Below are 15,194 nucleotides of genomic sequence, written 5' to 3'. Positions count from 1 at the left end.
TTCTCTGTGTGTGTATATAAATCTCCTCACTGTATTTTCCACCGAATGCATCTGATGAAGTGAGCTGTAGCTCACGAAAGCTTATGCTCAAATAAATTTGTTAGTCTCTAAGGTGCCACAAGTACTCCTTTTCTTTTTGCAAATACAGACTAACATGGCTGCTACTCTGAAACCTAGGAAAAAAGTGTTTCCTCAGACCCAAAGTTCAGTAGTTTAGTACAGGGCATGTAAATGCTAGAGATTTGCTGCACCTTTAAATTAGACATGCGTTAACTGGGCCAGATAAGAGCAGCACTGACCAACTCATTCCTTTTGATGTTTGAAAGTATTTGTCAGTTGAAAGGAATAAATATTTGTTGCTATTCCAAGCTTAAGGAAAATTTTATCTTGACAAAAAAATAAGTATTGGCAAAAATGAGTACAGACCGAAGAACAAGCAGCTAAGTTGTAAACATGTCAGCCTGTCCACTGCAGAAAATGGCAAAAAGATTCTCCTCAGCTTTAAATTTAAAGAATTTACAGTAAAAGCTTTGTTATCCAGCATGTTGGGGGAAATGAGGAGTGCCAGTTAGTCAAAAATTCCGATTAACTAAAAGTTATGCCTATCAATAGAGGGAGGGAGTTTGGGTGTGGGTGGGGGCTTGGGGCAGGAGGTTGGGCATGGAGGAGTTTCGGGGTGCTGGATCTGGGAGGCACTCACCTTTGGCAGCTTCCTGGAAGTGGCGACATGTCCCTGCTGCTCCTAGACGCACAGCCAGGCATCTCTGTGTGCTACCTCCACCCGCAGGCACCTCCCCCACAGCTCCCATTGGCTGCGGTTTCTGCCCAATGGGAGCTGCGGAGCCAGTGCTCAGGGTGGGGTGAGGCAGGGGCAGTGCATGGACCCTCCATGGCTGTTTCGCCACCTAGGAGCAGCAGGGACATGTTGCCGCTTCCAGGGAGCCACACGGAGCCAGGAAGGGAGCCTGGCAACCCTATTGAAGATTTGTTTTGGGAGATATCAGAAATGCTGGTTTCTAGAGCTTTCCGGTTGGTAAAGTGTCAGATTACACAGTTTTTACTGTAGTTGCCATTTGGGAACTCCCAAGAATCTTCTCATCAGCCCTCCCCAACTCCTAAGGTTTGTCCTGGTAGACAGGCTCAGAATGAAGCATTATTCAATCATTCTGAACCTTATAAGTTTGAGTTTAGGGAATACAGACTTCAAAATCTGACAGGAATACAAGGGGCACCTTTACCTTTAGAAATGGCACTCACTTATACTGTAATTTTAAGCACAATGAAGCCCATTACCTCAACTTTGCTTCCTGGATCATGAGCAGCAGCAGCGAAGTAGACCACCTCCTGTACTTCTTCTCGAGGCCGCGCAGAATTTTTTCCAAACACAACAAGCCCATCTTTAGTGCGTGGTGGAAAAGCAACAAAACAATAACTGGGAGGAGCCACAGCCATCCTAAAAAAGTGAAGGGAAAAGGGTAATGCTAGTATTTCAACAAACTTTCAAAAATCATTAAATACGTAGCTAGAGCTGGAGAACAAATATTTCACTGTCATTCATTTTATTCCCTTGTCATGTCAGTTAAGTGCAGTTAGTGAAAGAGAAACAGGTCAGGTCAGTTTAGTCTTATTTGGGGTTCGATAAACACAATTAAATTACAGTGAGCTACAGACTTCCCGTACACAACTGTGAAGGCAGAGGTGTAAGGGGCAGGGGAGAAGAGAAGGTGATTGTGTCTTGGTAATAAGACCAGTTAGCCTCTGAAGAAGGAATATACCGAACAACTCTTATGCAGAGTAATACTTGACCTAGAAGCATTCTGCTGACTCAGAAATAGGCATTGCACCAGAGCAGAGAGATGCAGAAGACTGTTAAATATTCTACTGTAGTAGTCTTCTTCTAATGCAGTTTAAAAAAAAAAAGTATGAGTGATCTCTCAAATGGTATAATGGTATAACTGGATCTAGGACTAAAATATACATAAAGCACAAGTGGTAGCAGAGGCTGCCTGTCAGTTTAACTACCTATACAAAAAAGAGTTATAATAGTAACTGCTAAGTGATTGAACCTGGTTTTCTTCTGTGGTTTGTCTGCAGATTTTTAAACCTCAAGTTAATTGATTGCCAGTTTGTAAAGGCTAGTCTGGAAACTCCTCCAATGCTTTTATAAGGATACAAATGTTTGAAGTATCCAAACTGCCAGTTAATATATTTATGAAGGTTAACCAGCTAACAATCATGGTTTGTCTTTAAGCACAGAAATTTCATCTATCAGATGTAAATTCAAACGAAAATTATTCAGGACAGTACAAACAGTAAAGGAGTTCTTCACTTCAGCAGGTGGGTATTGTAGTTGTAGGAATGCATGATAGAGATCTTGTAGGTGTTTGTCTCTGTCTGAGGGGTTGGAGCAAATGCGGTTATATCGTAGAGCTTGGCTGTAGATAATGGATCGAGTGGTATGATCTGGATGAAAGCTAGAGGCATGTAGATAGGAATAGCGGTCAGGAACCTATCCTTGCAACAAAGCCCGTTGCCAACTCTGTCCACATATCTATTCAGGGGACACCATCATAGGGCCTAATCACATCAGCCACATTATCAGAGGCTCGTTCACCTGCGCATCTACCAATGTGATATATGCCATCATGTGCCAGCAATGCCCCTCTGCCATGTACATTGGCCAAACTGGACAGTCACTACGTAAAAGAATGAATGGACACAAATCAGACGTCAAGAATTATAACATTCAAAAACCAGTTGGAGAACACTTCAATCTCTCTGGTCACTCGATTACAGACCTAAGAGTGGCTATCCTTCAACAAAAAAGCTTCAAAAACAGACTCCAACGAGAGACTGCTGAATTGGAATTAATTTGCAAACTGGATACAATTAACTTAGGCTTGAATAGAGACTGGGAATGGATGAGTCATTACACAAAGTAAAACTATTTCCCCATGTTATTTCTCCTCCCCCACCCCCCACTGTTCCTCAGATATTCTTGTTAACTGCTGGAATTAGCCTACCTTGCTTGTCACCATGAAAGGTTTTCCTCCTCTCCCCCCCCCCCGCTGCTGGTGATGGCTTATCTTAAGTGATCACTCTCCTTACAGTTTTCAGAGTAGCAGCCGTGTTAGTCTGTATTCGCAAAAAGAAAAGGAGTACTTGTGGCACCTTAGAGACTAACAAATTTATTAGAGCATAAGCTTTCGTGTGCTACAGCTCACTTCATCGGATGCATCCGATGAAGTGAGCTGTAGCTCACGAAAGCTTATGCTCTAATAAATTTGTTAGTCTCTAAGGTGCCACAAGTACTCCTTTTCTTTTTCCTTACAGTGTGTATGATAAACCCTTTGTTTCATGTTCTCTGTGTGTGTGTATATAAATCTCCCCTCTGTTTTTTCCACCAAATGCATCCGATGAAGTGAGCTGTAGCTCACGAAAGCTTATGCTCTAATAAATTTGTTAGTCTCTAAGGTGCCACAAGTACTCCTTTTCTTTTTGCGAATACAGACTAACACGGCTGCTAGTATGAAGTTTGTTAAGTAGGAGTTTTGGCTAGAATCACACCTCATTCAAACGTGCATCACTGACTCCGCAATTTCTGCCCCCCTTCAGTTTGTTCATAATGCTGCTGCTAAACTCCAACTTCTTTGCCCATCTGGCTGATCATGTAACAACCTTCTCTGAATGCCTCCATTGACTTATCATGTGATGTGATATATTTCAACTTCTCACAACCTTCAAAGCTCTACATACTGTTCATCTCTAGTTAAGTTTTGCAATGAACCTCCCCGTCCTTTCCACCAGTGCCATCAGCCTCCTCAGTTTATCAGATTCTCACAATCACCTCCATGCCTTCTTCCATGCATATTATGTCCTCCTGGAGCTCATCTTCAAGGTCTCTACTCTGTTCATATTTAAGACTTAAAGGCCTGCTTCTGTCATACTGCCTGTACTGAATTCAGTTGGCTTGTATACATACAGTTATCTATTGTCCCTCTTTCCCTAACCTGTACGTTTTGTCATTCTTAGATGGTCCTCTGAGCAGGGATCGTTCTTAAGTCTTTGGAAAGACTAGCACTACTGTAAATACACTTAGAAAAAAAAGAAAAGGAGTACTTGTGGCACCTTAGAAACTAACAAATAAATTTGTTAGTCTCTAAGGTGCCAAAGTATTCCTTTTCTTTTTGCGAATACAGACTATCACGGCTGCTACTCTGAAACCTACACTTAGTGCCTATAGAAGCACTATGCGCTACTGTAAATACACTTAGAAGACGGTCTCTTGCTATATTGTCACAACTAAAGAGGTATATTTTGTGTTACTTCAACATTTTCTAGCGCACAAGCCCATATTCTCATACATATACTTTTCATACATAAACTGTATGATGCTCCAGTGTGGACACTTCTATTTAACCAAAGAAACTCCCCATGACTGTGCTAACTTAAACTTGCACTACATGATCACTGGCACTGTTCTAACATGTTTCTCTGAAACACAGTGCTTAGCTGCAGCAATTCTTGGAAACCAGCATAGGCAGATGTGATAGCAGCCAATGGTTTTTGTTCATTAAACATAGGTAATTGCTGGTTTTCAATATTGTGAAATAGACATCACACCATTAAGAGTTAAACAGGAGGTACCTACTGTACAATTTAAGGTTAAAAATCCTTATCATCAGCCATTGTGAATTATTCAAAACAATGGAACTACACAGATGGACAACAGCTGAGGATCTGGCCTGGTGCCAGTAAGTTTTAACTTTCTCACATTCTGTGTGAGCGCCGTTAAGTAGCTCCAGATAGGTTATTCGTGAAAGATTGATAATACACTGGTTTGATGTAGATCAGAATAGGAAAGTCAGAAAACAACCCAATTATGCAGTGATATCTGAAGTGACAAATCACAGGTAATGAATATAATTTGATTGATCTCACTCATCAAGTGCAGTTTGATAAAAAATTAATTATAAAAAGGAACTTGGCTTTATATGCTGTTATCTTTGTATTTCTTTAGTTGTCTTTTGGTTACCATGGCAGTCTACTTAATGTGTGTAAGTACAACATGAAGAACCTTTGATTTAACGTGTTCCTTTATTTTCCAGTATAATATCTCATTGTGACAAATTTCATTTAAAAATGGCAGAATTAAACTCAGTTTGACAAAGTCACCATTAAGAGCTAATCTGTGTAATACTTTGTTGCAGAAAGAAGATATAGAACAGAATGACTTAGAGCCCTATATAACACACTGGATGTCCCACTGTGAAATATCAGCTATGACCTATATTAGAGTTTTAGAAGCCACGAGTCTGAACAACAGGATCAAGTTTTTGTATCAGCCTGTACCATATTTTTAACCTAAAACTATGGCAACACAGATACGGATTACAAATCTAGAGATTTTATCTCTATCGGGGTCTACAATGTTTGGTTAATGTAGATATTTGCACTGGCTTCATTTCCATGATATGAGTGCCATACAAATTCTAAGTTATATTAAGAAGGATATTAAGTTCCCATCAGACTCTCTCATGTTATTTATCCACATAGGATTAAGTTCTCAAAGCGAAATATGGGGAACACAGCAGCCATTATTGTTCACTGAGTCTGTGCAGGGGAGGGTAGTGACACAGGTGAGATGCTACAGCCCTCTAAATAAATTAAGTGATGCATGTCCTGTTCCTAGTTTTGGTTTTTATAACCAGTGCTGCCACAGTAGTGCAGATGTACAGGATAGATTACAGTATTCTGCAGGACTTTGCATCTTTGATAGGCTCACTCCATCGTGCAGAATCTTTGGACTCGTCAGCATTGTGTACATCTACCTGCATATACCTCTTTTATTTTCATATTTTAAAAAGCCAAAGACACTGAAATATCCTCCGTGTATTTTCCATTTTAAGTGCCAAAATTTCTTTAACTGAAGTAGAATGGTGAGTGGAGAGGAAAGGTGAATGGAGAAGAGGAGACGTCATTTTTTTTAAAATGAACAACTATATTTGATATTGGGACAGAGGTAAAGACTCCTAAAAATGGAATGAGAGACTTAAATTACCTATGAGTTTTAAAATAGAGATTTCAAGGCCAGAATGTATAATTAGATCATCTAATCTGACCTCCCGTAGACTCTCGCAATTAATTTTACCCAGTTACCCTGTAACTTGACATATTTCCTAGAGAGCCATGAAGTCTTGACATGAAAACATCAAGCGATGGAGAATTTCTTTCCCATGGCAGTTTGTTCCAATGTTTATCACCTCAATGTTAAAGTATTTGTGCATTATTTCTACTCTGAATTTCTCTAGCTTCAGCTTCCAGCCACTTGTTCTTGTTATGCCTTTCTCCACTAGGTTAACGAGCCCTTTAGTACCGGATATTTTCTCCCCATGAAGATATTTATACACTAATCAAGTAACCTCTCAATCTTTTTGATAAGCTAAATAGATCAAGCTCTCTGATTCTTTAATTGAAAGTAATTTTTTTCACCCCTTGGATAATTTTCGTGGATACTTTCTGCACCCTCTCCAGTTTTTCAACATGCTTTTTAAAATTTGGGCACCAGAAATGAGGCAGTGTATTGATATTAGTCTCCCCAGTGCCATATACAGAGGTAAAAATCACCTGCTGGAAGGGCCCTTGAGAAGTCCTCAAGTCCAGCCCCTTATGCTGAGACAGGACCATATAAACCTACCATTCCTGACAGGTGTTTGTCTAACCTATTCTTAACCTCCAATGAGGCCCTTTGAAGCCTGTTCCAGTGCTTACCTAACCCTATGGTTAGAAAGCTTATCTTAATAGCTAACCTAAATCTTCTTTGCCGTAGATTAAGCCCATTACTTCTCCTACCTTCATTGGACAGGGAGAACAATTGATTACAGACCTCTTTGTAATAGCCATTAATACATTTGGAGACTTCTCAGGTCGTCTTCCCCCCTCCCCACAGTCTTCTTTTCTCAAGACAAAACATGCCCAGTTTTTTTTAAACCTTTCCTCATAGGTTAAGTTTTCTAAACCTTTTATCATTTTTGTTGTTCTCCTCTGGACTCTCCAATTTGTCCACATCTTTCTTAGGGTGTTGCCCAGAACTGGACTCAAGCCGAGGGCTCACCAGTGCTGAGTAGACTGGGACAATTACCTTCAGTGTTTTACACATGATACTCCTGTTATTACACCCTAGAATATTGGCCTTTTTCACAGTTTCATCACATTGCTGACTTGGCTTGTTGGCATCCTTTCATCTGAGAGAGATGGTGGAATTGCGACCTATGATGTAGATGGTTTGCCATGTGTCATGTGACTGAACAGTCCAATCTGAAATTTGCATGATCTTTGGCAGTTATTGCAAATGTAAGTATCTTGGTTGGGAGCTGCTTGCTTCCTATGGGCTCTTTTCTCTTCAAGTTGTAGGAGCCAGCTTCTGTCATGGACTTTGATACCCTGATTGAGACAATGGTGCCACGTGTTACGATCACTTGCCAAGATTTCCCATTGGTTAGGGTCAATTCCAAATTCCTCCATATCTATCATATCTTGCATGTGTCTTTATAGTAAAGCTTGGGACATCCTGTTGTTCTTGGTCCCTCTGATAACTCCCCATATAGCATGTCCTTGGGTATGTGTCCGTCTTATTGCTGATTCATTCAATTTGTTATCCACTAAAACCTCTATATCTTTTTCAGCAGTACTGCCTCCTTGATAGTTATTCCATGTTTTGTAGTTGTGCATTTGTTTTTTTTCCCTTCCTTGGTGCAGTGCTTTGTACTTGTCTTGACTGAATTTCATCTTGTTGATTTCAGACCAGTTCTCCAATTCATCAAGATTGTTTTGAATTCTAATCCTGTCCTCCAGGTGGTTGGAACCCCTCCCAGCTTGGTGTCATCCACAAATTTTATGTGCATACTCTCCATTCCATTATCCAGGTCATTAAACAAAAAAAAAAAAAAACAGACCCAGGTCAGGCTTTTGCAGGCCCCCATCAGACACGTGCCCTCAGTCTGACAGTAAATCATTGCTTGTTGAGTACAGTTTTTCAACCAGTTTTGCACCCACCTCATAATAATTTCATCTAGACCACACTTCCTTAGAGTGTCATGTGCATCTGTATCAAAAGCCTTACTAAAATCAAGATCACATCATCTACAGGTCCCCCCATCCACTAGGCCAGCAACCTGTCAAATAAGGAAGTTAGGTTGGTTTGGCATGATTTGTTCTTGACAAATCCATATTGTCTATTACTTTTAAACCTTTTATCCTCTAGGTGCTTATAAACGATTGTTTAATAATTTGTTCAAATGTCTTTCTCAGTATCAAAGTTAGGCTTACTGGTCTAACTCCAAGCTCCTCTTTCTTTCCCTTTTTAAAGATAGGTACTCTATTTGTCTTCACCAACCTTTGAGAACTCATGGGGGATAATTGCTAACAGTTCAGAGATTATTTCAGCTGGTTCCTTAAGCACCCTAGCGTGCATTTCATCTGACCCTGCTGATTGATGTAAATACTTTTAAAGTTAGATGCATTCAACCTGCTCTTATGCATTCAAGGATCTCATTAGCCCTATTTGCCACAGCCTTACACTAGGAAGAAATAATGTAAAAATAGTTTCAGGATTGTTATGCAATATGTAGCAAGAATGAGTTTTTGGAAACCTCTGAATTCACTATATAGATATTTGAAGTATCACCAAAATGGGTATATATTGCATGGGAGAAAGTGAAAAGCTTTGTGAGATGGTATTCATGAAAACCTTCACCTAAGGGTATGCAGGATAGTTACATTTCCAATTACATCCTTTCCAGAAGTCTCAAGTGTAGGTTGCTAAAAAAAAATAAAGCTTTTTTTGTCATTTTCCCCCCCCATGGAGAACTTTATTCCCAAATACACTTTAAGGAAAAATGCATTATTCAATTCCGTAACACAACTCACCTACATGTGAGCCATTTGCTCAAACAACTATCCAATCCCACATTTTCCTCTGACTTAAGGTGTAAGTAACGGCTCTTACCACATTTTATGGTCATCTAGTTATACGTGTGTCATTATTTTAAGTCTTTGATATAAAAATTTAAATTGGAGCAAACAAAGTTGCTACTATCTTGCTTGTTTATTGACCCAGTGACAAAGGAAGGGTTTTTCAGCATGCACTAGACACTCTCAAAACTAGTTGAGATAAATTTAAATTGCAGATATGCAATAGAAATTAAGATGAAATTATGTTCCTCAAAGATTTCAGAAGAGGAGGCAGCAGAGACAAGGTCTGAGGCCAGAGAAAAAGGGAAATGAAATGGAGGAAAACAAGGAGATTGGGGGAGGGGGGAGGATTAGTTCTTGGCAAAGAAACACTTTTAAAGTAGGCATTCACTTTGTGCTAGAGTTGCTACAGGAATGAAGTGATGTGGGATGGTGTTTTAAGACGAGGTAATCGATGAACATTTCAAGAAGTAGTCCTCAAAGTTTTCCATAGTGTGAACTCATGTCCTAGGCCAACAGGGTCCTTATGTGAGGAAAAGCAGCCACAGCAGGAAAGACGGTACAGTGTTTGGGGCACCGGCCTGGTACCTGGGCCTGGTACCTGGTAGTCCTTGTTCATCTCCCTGCTCTGCCACACGCTTCCTGTATGGCCTTGGGCAAGTCACTTGGGCTTGGTCTACACTTAAGTTTTGCTGTAATAGCTATGTCTGTTTGCAGTGTGGGGAGAAAAAATAAATTAATTACACATGTAACAGACATAGACATGCCAGGAAAAACCTAAGAAATATAGACTCAATTATATCAGCAAAACAGTGATCTTGCTCTTACAGCTTATTTCATTTGGGAACTGGAAACTTTTGCTGGTAAAAAGAAAAGGAGTACTTGTGGCACCTTAGAGACTTACAAATTTATTAGAGCATAAGCTTTCGTGAGCTACAGCTCACTTCATCGGATGCATAAAAGTGAGCTGTAGCTCATGAAAGCTTATGCGCTAATAAATTTGTTAGTCTCTAAGGTGCCACAAGTACTCCTTTTCTTTTTGCGAATACAGACTAACACGGCTGCTACTCTGAAACCTGTCATTTTGCTGGTATAAACTGCATCTCCCCGACATGGCTTGCCAGAACAGTTATCTGTTCTTTCTACTATATCCTTTCTACTATAGCCAGGGCCTATATCTGTGCCTCCATTCTCCAGTCTCTAAAATGAAAATAATACTTCTCTACCTCACAGAGGTCAGCATTAGAGACAATGAGACACTATTTTGCTAATGGAAGGCCAAAGAAATAGATAGGTGGATCACTTAGAGCATGCTGACTTCCTCCAAGACATCTGGAAATTTGACCAGGATGGTTTGGAGCCAGTTTAGGAATTACAAGCTAAATAAACTATGTTTTTATAATTCTTACATTTATGTTCTTGGTTTAGTGTCCCCAAAAAAGTCAACCATGTATACTGAAGACATGATTTCCAAACACTCTTAACTTGATCAAGTCAAAGTCAGTTTTGGCCAGAATAAGGCCACATATTGCTTCTCTGCAAGCATTACTTCGTGCCAAACTTCAGATTTCAAAGGTCAGCCATTTTGACTATTCAAAAACAAACAAAAACATTCAAATGGAAAAAGGGTATTTTCAGCCTCTCCAATTTCAAGCATCACTGAACAGTTTTTACTCAAACTATTTTAAAGAAATCACCATGTAGACACCAAGCAAAGAAATTTCCATTACTAGTTTCACAAAGTTATAATCTATGTGAACATAAGACTTGATAGTTGATGCTGTTATAGGGGTTGCGCCTCAATTTTACTTGGAAATATTTATCTAGTGTATTAGAATTACAAATACTGAGATATTAATATTTTGCAATGCCTTCCTGTTTAGCCAATCTGACTCCTATTTCTGGGACAGTAAGATTGCATGCAAGTGTTTTTTGCCTACGACCGGTCCTTTGTCTTCAGATTGCAAAAACAGAGGTCTTAACAATGAAAATGCAGCATTTCAGTAACTAGGAAACAGTCTACAGAAAAACTAGACAAGTGTGGGAAAGCTAGGTCATAAAAAAGTCTGTCTTGAAGTTTAACTAGCATTTATTTAACTGAATGAATGCTCAGCCTTTGCACAGTTTTAATTGTCTGTCTTAACAAAGTGCCCTGCAGCTTTATCTCAGTGAAACCAAAAAACTCTCCCCATCAGTGTCATATATTAAAAGATCTTTAGATTTAATATGAAAAAGGCAGGTTGGCTAGAGTTTTAGGGTTATAAGTGACTTTGATATACAAAGCAGGTATCTGGACAGTAGATTTATTTAACATTTCCTGAACAGTGGAAACTCAAAATTCATAATCTCAGCACAAGCTATTTCTGTCTATTTCTTTAAGGAGTTTCACAGAGCACTGTTGTGCTACAAGGAAATATTAAAAATAATTGGGGATTCTGCACCAACTGTGTTCTAATTAATCAGAATGGAGAAGTATTATGGTTTGGTTGGATTACTTCTTTTTAAAAATAAAAAATGTTACAATACATCAAGGTGTTCCCCACAAAGCCTAACATGAAAGCCCAAATATAAATGATAGGTTTCAGAGTAGCAGCTGTGTTAGTCTGTATTCGCAAAAAAGAAAAGGAGTACTTGTGGCACCTTAAAGACTAACAAATTTATTTGAGCATAAGTTTTCGTGAGCTACAGCATCCGATGAAGTGAGCTGTAGCTCACAAAAGCTTAAGCTCAAATAAATTTGTTAGTCTCTATGGTGACACAAGTACTCCTTTTCTTTTTAAGAAAGCCCAAAGTGGACTCTACATTTCCTACAGCTATACAATCTCTTCCCGTTCTCCAGTATCTCTTAAAGTAACACCAGAACAATCAGTACGATGCATTTTCAAACGATTTCCCTTGGTACGTCTTAGCTAAGATCATACGGGCTAGCTTATATTAGAAAGTTAGGTAGTAGTAGAACATGACATGAAGGAGGAGGAATTTTAACATGGGAGTTACAACTTGGCAGTCAATATGTACATGTTAGCCTGTCATTGGTAAAACCCTATGGAAATTAAGTTAATATTGTGTCAGCTGGTTGTGATTAACAATAACATGGCAGATTGTCCCCATCTTCACTGATTTAGGATTTATTAACAGAACTTGACTCAGTTTGTTTTCGCACTACCTAAAGTTCTAATGAAGGAGCACATAGTTGGTTTACACACACTTGCTCATTATTCCATCCTACATAATCCACTGTTCAACTCTTTGGTCCTTGATTTCCCTGGTGTTAATCACTGTTTATATTTCCATTAAAGTGCCCTGCAAAAGGGTTTATTAATCTTTAAAGAACTCTACATGTACATCTTTAATGCTTGCTAAGAGAAATACTCAAGTCATTCACCAATACATAAAATCCTTCAGTGCCTCCCATCCTAAAACAAATCCTTCTTGAGTTTGATGTTTTTTCATATCATTACATGGTAAAAAATGGATTGGTACTGATTGCCAAAAGCGGATGGTTTTCAGAAACGGAAGGCAGAAGCAGAAATGGCTAAAGTTGATACAGAGAAAAAAATCTGCAAAAAAACAAGAAAATCTGAAGCATATTTGGATTTTGGTTTCACTTCTGTTGCAGCTAATGGAGAAATCAGGCCTCAATGTGTGCAGTAATGCTAGCAAACAATAGACTGAAATCAATAAAATTAAGACACCATTTAGAAACAAAACATGACCTGGTAGGAAAGAACAAAGGGGGTTTTTTTGAATGAAAGCTACAAGAAATTAATAAAAAAAATGAAAAATATGCTTTAAAAGCATCATGTTAAGTTGCGTTCCACACTGCCAAGAATAAAAAGCCTTACACAACTGGGGAAAAACTGATTCTCCCAGCAACAATTGACATTTGCCAGACAGTGTGGCAGAGAAGTTAAAAAATTATCCTGCTGTCAGACAACATGGTCAGCCGCTGAATCTCTGACATGTCAGAAAATATCAATGCACAGCCGATCTCTCAATTGCAATCCAGTTGGATGAAGCAATGGATATATCAAAAGAAACTCATTTAATTGTTTATGTTTGGTGCTCTCACAAAACATTATTGGAAGTTTTTTGTTCTGAAAGCCAATTAAGATGCATGCAACTGGATCTGAACTGATTAACATTTTAAATGACTTCTTAACTTCTCACAAGTTGAAGTGGGAAGCCTGTGTTGGAATCTGCACAGATGAAGACCCTTCTATATCTGGAGATAGAGCAGGCTTGAAAGCCAAAGTGCTTGTAACTGATACACGACAAAGCTGTTGCAACTCGAAACATGGATCGGGAACTTACTGATATTCTGAGTTCTGCTATTACATTTTTTGAACTTTACCAAGATGCAGCCCACAAAGGCATGTCTCTTTGCGATGCTTTGCACAGAAATGGGAGCTGAGCATGATGCTCTGCTGTTTCACATTGAAATCAGGTGGCTATCCAGGGGAAAGTGTTGCAATGCGTTTATGAACTGAGAAACGGAGTTCAACTTTTTCTAGTGGATTTGAATTTCAGCAACGCAGAGACACTGTGTGATCCCTGCTGGCTTGTGCTTTTAGCTTACCTTGCTAATATTTTTGACAAACTGAATTCTCTAAACCTCTCCTTGCAAGGAGAGGAAAGTTCTATTTTTGACCTGCACAATGAGATATCAGCATTCAAGTGACAGATAGATTTCTAGAAAACAAAGATCAAAACTGGTTTAAGCATTCCATTCCAGTGGTTAACTGACACTATCAACAAAACAGAATCTGAACTATTGAGTGTTGTGGAACCAATCAAGAATCACTTGACTTCTCTCAGAGCCTGTTTGGATAAATATTTTCCCAGAGGAAATGCACCCCTGAATGACTGGATTAGCCAACCTTTTTAGCTGATGCAGTGACCTTGTCCCATCTCTAAAATGACATTCAGGAGAACCTGACTGAACTTCAGAGTGATAGGACAATGGACATTCAATTAGGGAAAAACAGTCTTTGGGGAATTTTTGGTTGAAAGTTGGTTCAGAATATCCAGCTTTATCAAAGTGTGTGATCAAACCTATTTTACTGTTTAGCTAATCTTATTTGTGTGAGATCAGGTTCTCTGCACTGGCTGTGCTAAAGACAAAGCACCGTTCGAGACTGGAAGTGGAGGACAACCTCAAAGTGTCGGTTTCAAAAATCTCCCCACAAATGGATAAACTGCCTGCAAAGAAACAGGAACAATCTTCACACTAATTGGCAAGTATCTATGTATTTGAAACTTACCGGTGTAGGAAATTTAATTAATGTTGTGCTAAGGTCTCTGTTGGGTTTATGAATAGGCTATCAAGCATTCTTTTGCATGCATAGGTACTGGAACTAGGGGTGCTGCCACACCCCCTAGTGGTTTCCATCATGTACAGGGTTTACAGTATGGCTCGTAGTACCCCCACTATACAAACTGTTCCAGCACCCATGTTTGCATGTGTTTATTTTTGTCGGGGGAGGCAAACAGGGGGCTCAGCTCAAAAGGTTTGAAAACCGCTGACTTAAAGGATGTGTTGACCCTTTACACAGGAGGAGAATTTACTCCTGGTGGAATTCTGCACCACTGTGCGTGCATAATTAATGAGCCGTGCATATCTTTAAATTTGGGGGCATAAAAAAGCTTCTGCCAGAAAGTGGCTACAGTTCCGCCTTTGCCCACCAGATAGAACAGAGCAGCAGCTCCCAACCAGCTAAGGAAGAGAAAGAGTCTGCCTTCTTCACAGTGCCTATTGAGCCAGGTCAGGAGACAGAGTCTATGGGGAGACAGACAGCGTGGGGAACTACAACCTATCCTGAAGGACGACCCATCACTCTCACAGATCTTGGGAGACAGGCCAGTCCTTGCTTACAGACAACCCCCCAACCTGAAGCAAATACTCACCAGCAACCATACAACACACAACAGAACCACTAACCCAGGAACCTATCTATGCAACAAAGCCCGTTGCCAACTCTGTCCACATATCTATTCAGGGGACACCATCATAGGGCCTAATCACATCAGCCACACTATCAGAGGCTTGTTCACCTGCGCATCTACCAATGTGATATATGCCATCATGTGCCAGCAATGCCCCTCTGCCATGTACATTGGTCAAACTGGACAGTTTCTACATAAAAGAATAAATGGACACAAATCAGATGTCAAGAATTATAACATTCAAAAACCAGTCGGAGAACACTTCAATCTCTCCG

The 15,194-nt window shown here is 39.6% G+C and overlaps 1 protein-coding gene across 6 annotated transcripts in view; it reads right to left on the bottom strand.

The window, feature by feature from the left end:
• Nucleotides 1–15,194, bottom strand: part of SCRN1 (secernin 1) — an 87,932-nt gene that overhangs the window by 68,012 nt on the left and 4,726 nt on the right. For 5 of the 6 annotated variants that reach the window (XM_038389750.2, XM_043509115.1, XM_043509117.1 and 2 more), the window contains exon 2: nt 1,294–1,453. In XM_038389750.2, the coding sequence (XP_038245678.1) occupies nt 1,294–1,452 (159 nt within the window). In that variant the 5' untranslated portion in view covers nt 1,453. Of the gene's footprint in view, nt 1–1,293; nt 1,456–15,194 lie in introns of all 6 variants that reach the window. The other variant, XM_043509118.1, reaches the window with a different exon arrangement.

The sequence above is a fragment of the Dermochelys coriacea genome, chromosome 2, assembly GCF_009764565.3.
Source record: "Dermochelys coriacea isolate rDerCor1 chromosome 2, rDerCor1.pri.v4, whole genome shotgun sequence".
Lineage (NCBI taxonomy): Eukaryota > Metazoa > Chordata > Testudines > Dermochelyidae > Dermochelys > Dermochelys coriacea.
This window is presented reverse-complemented; position numbering and strand designations above follow the sequence as displayed.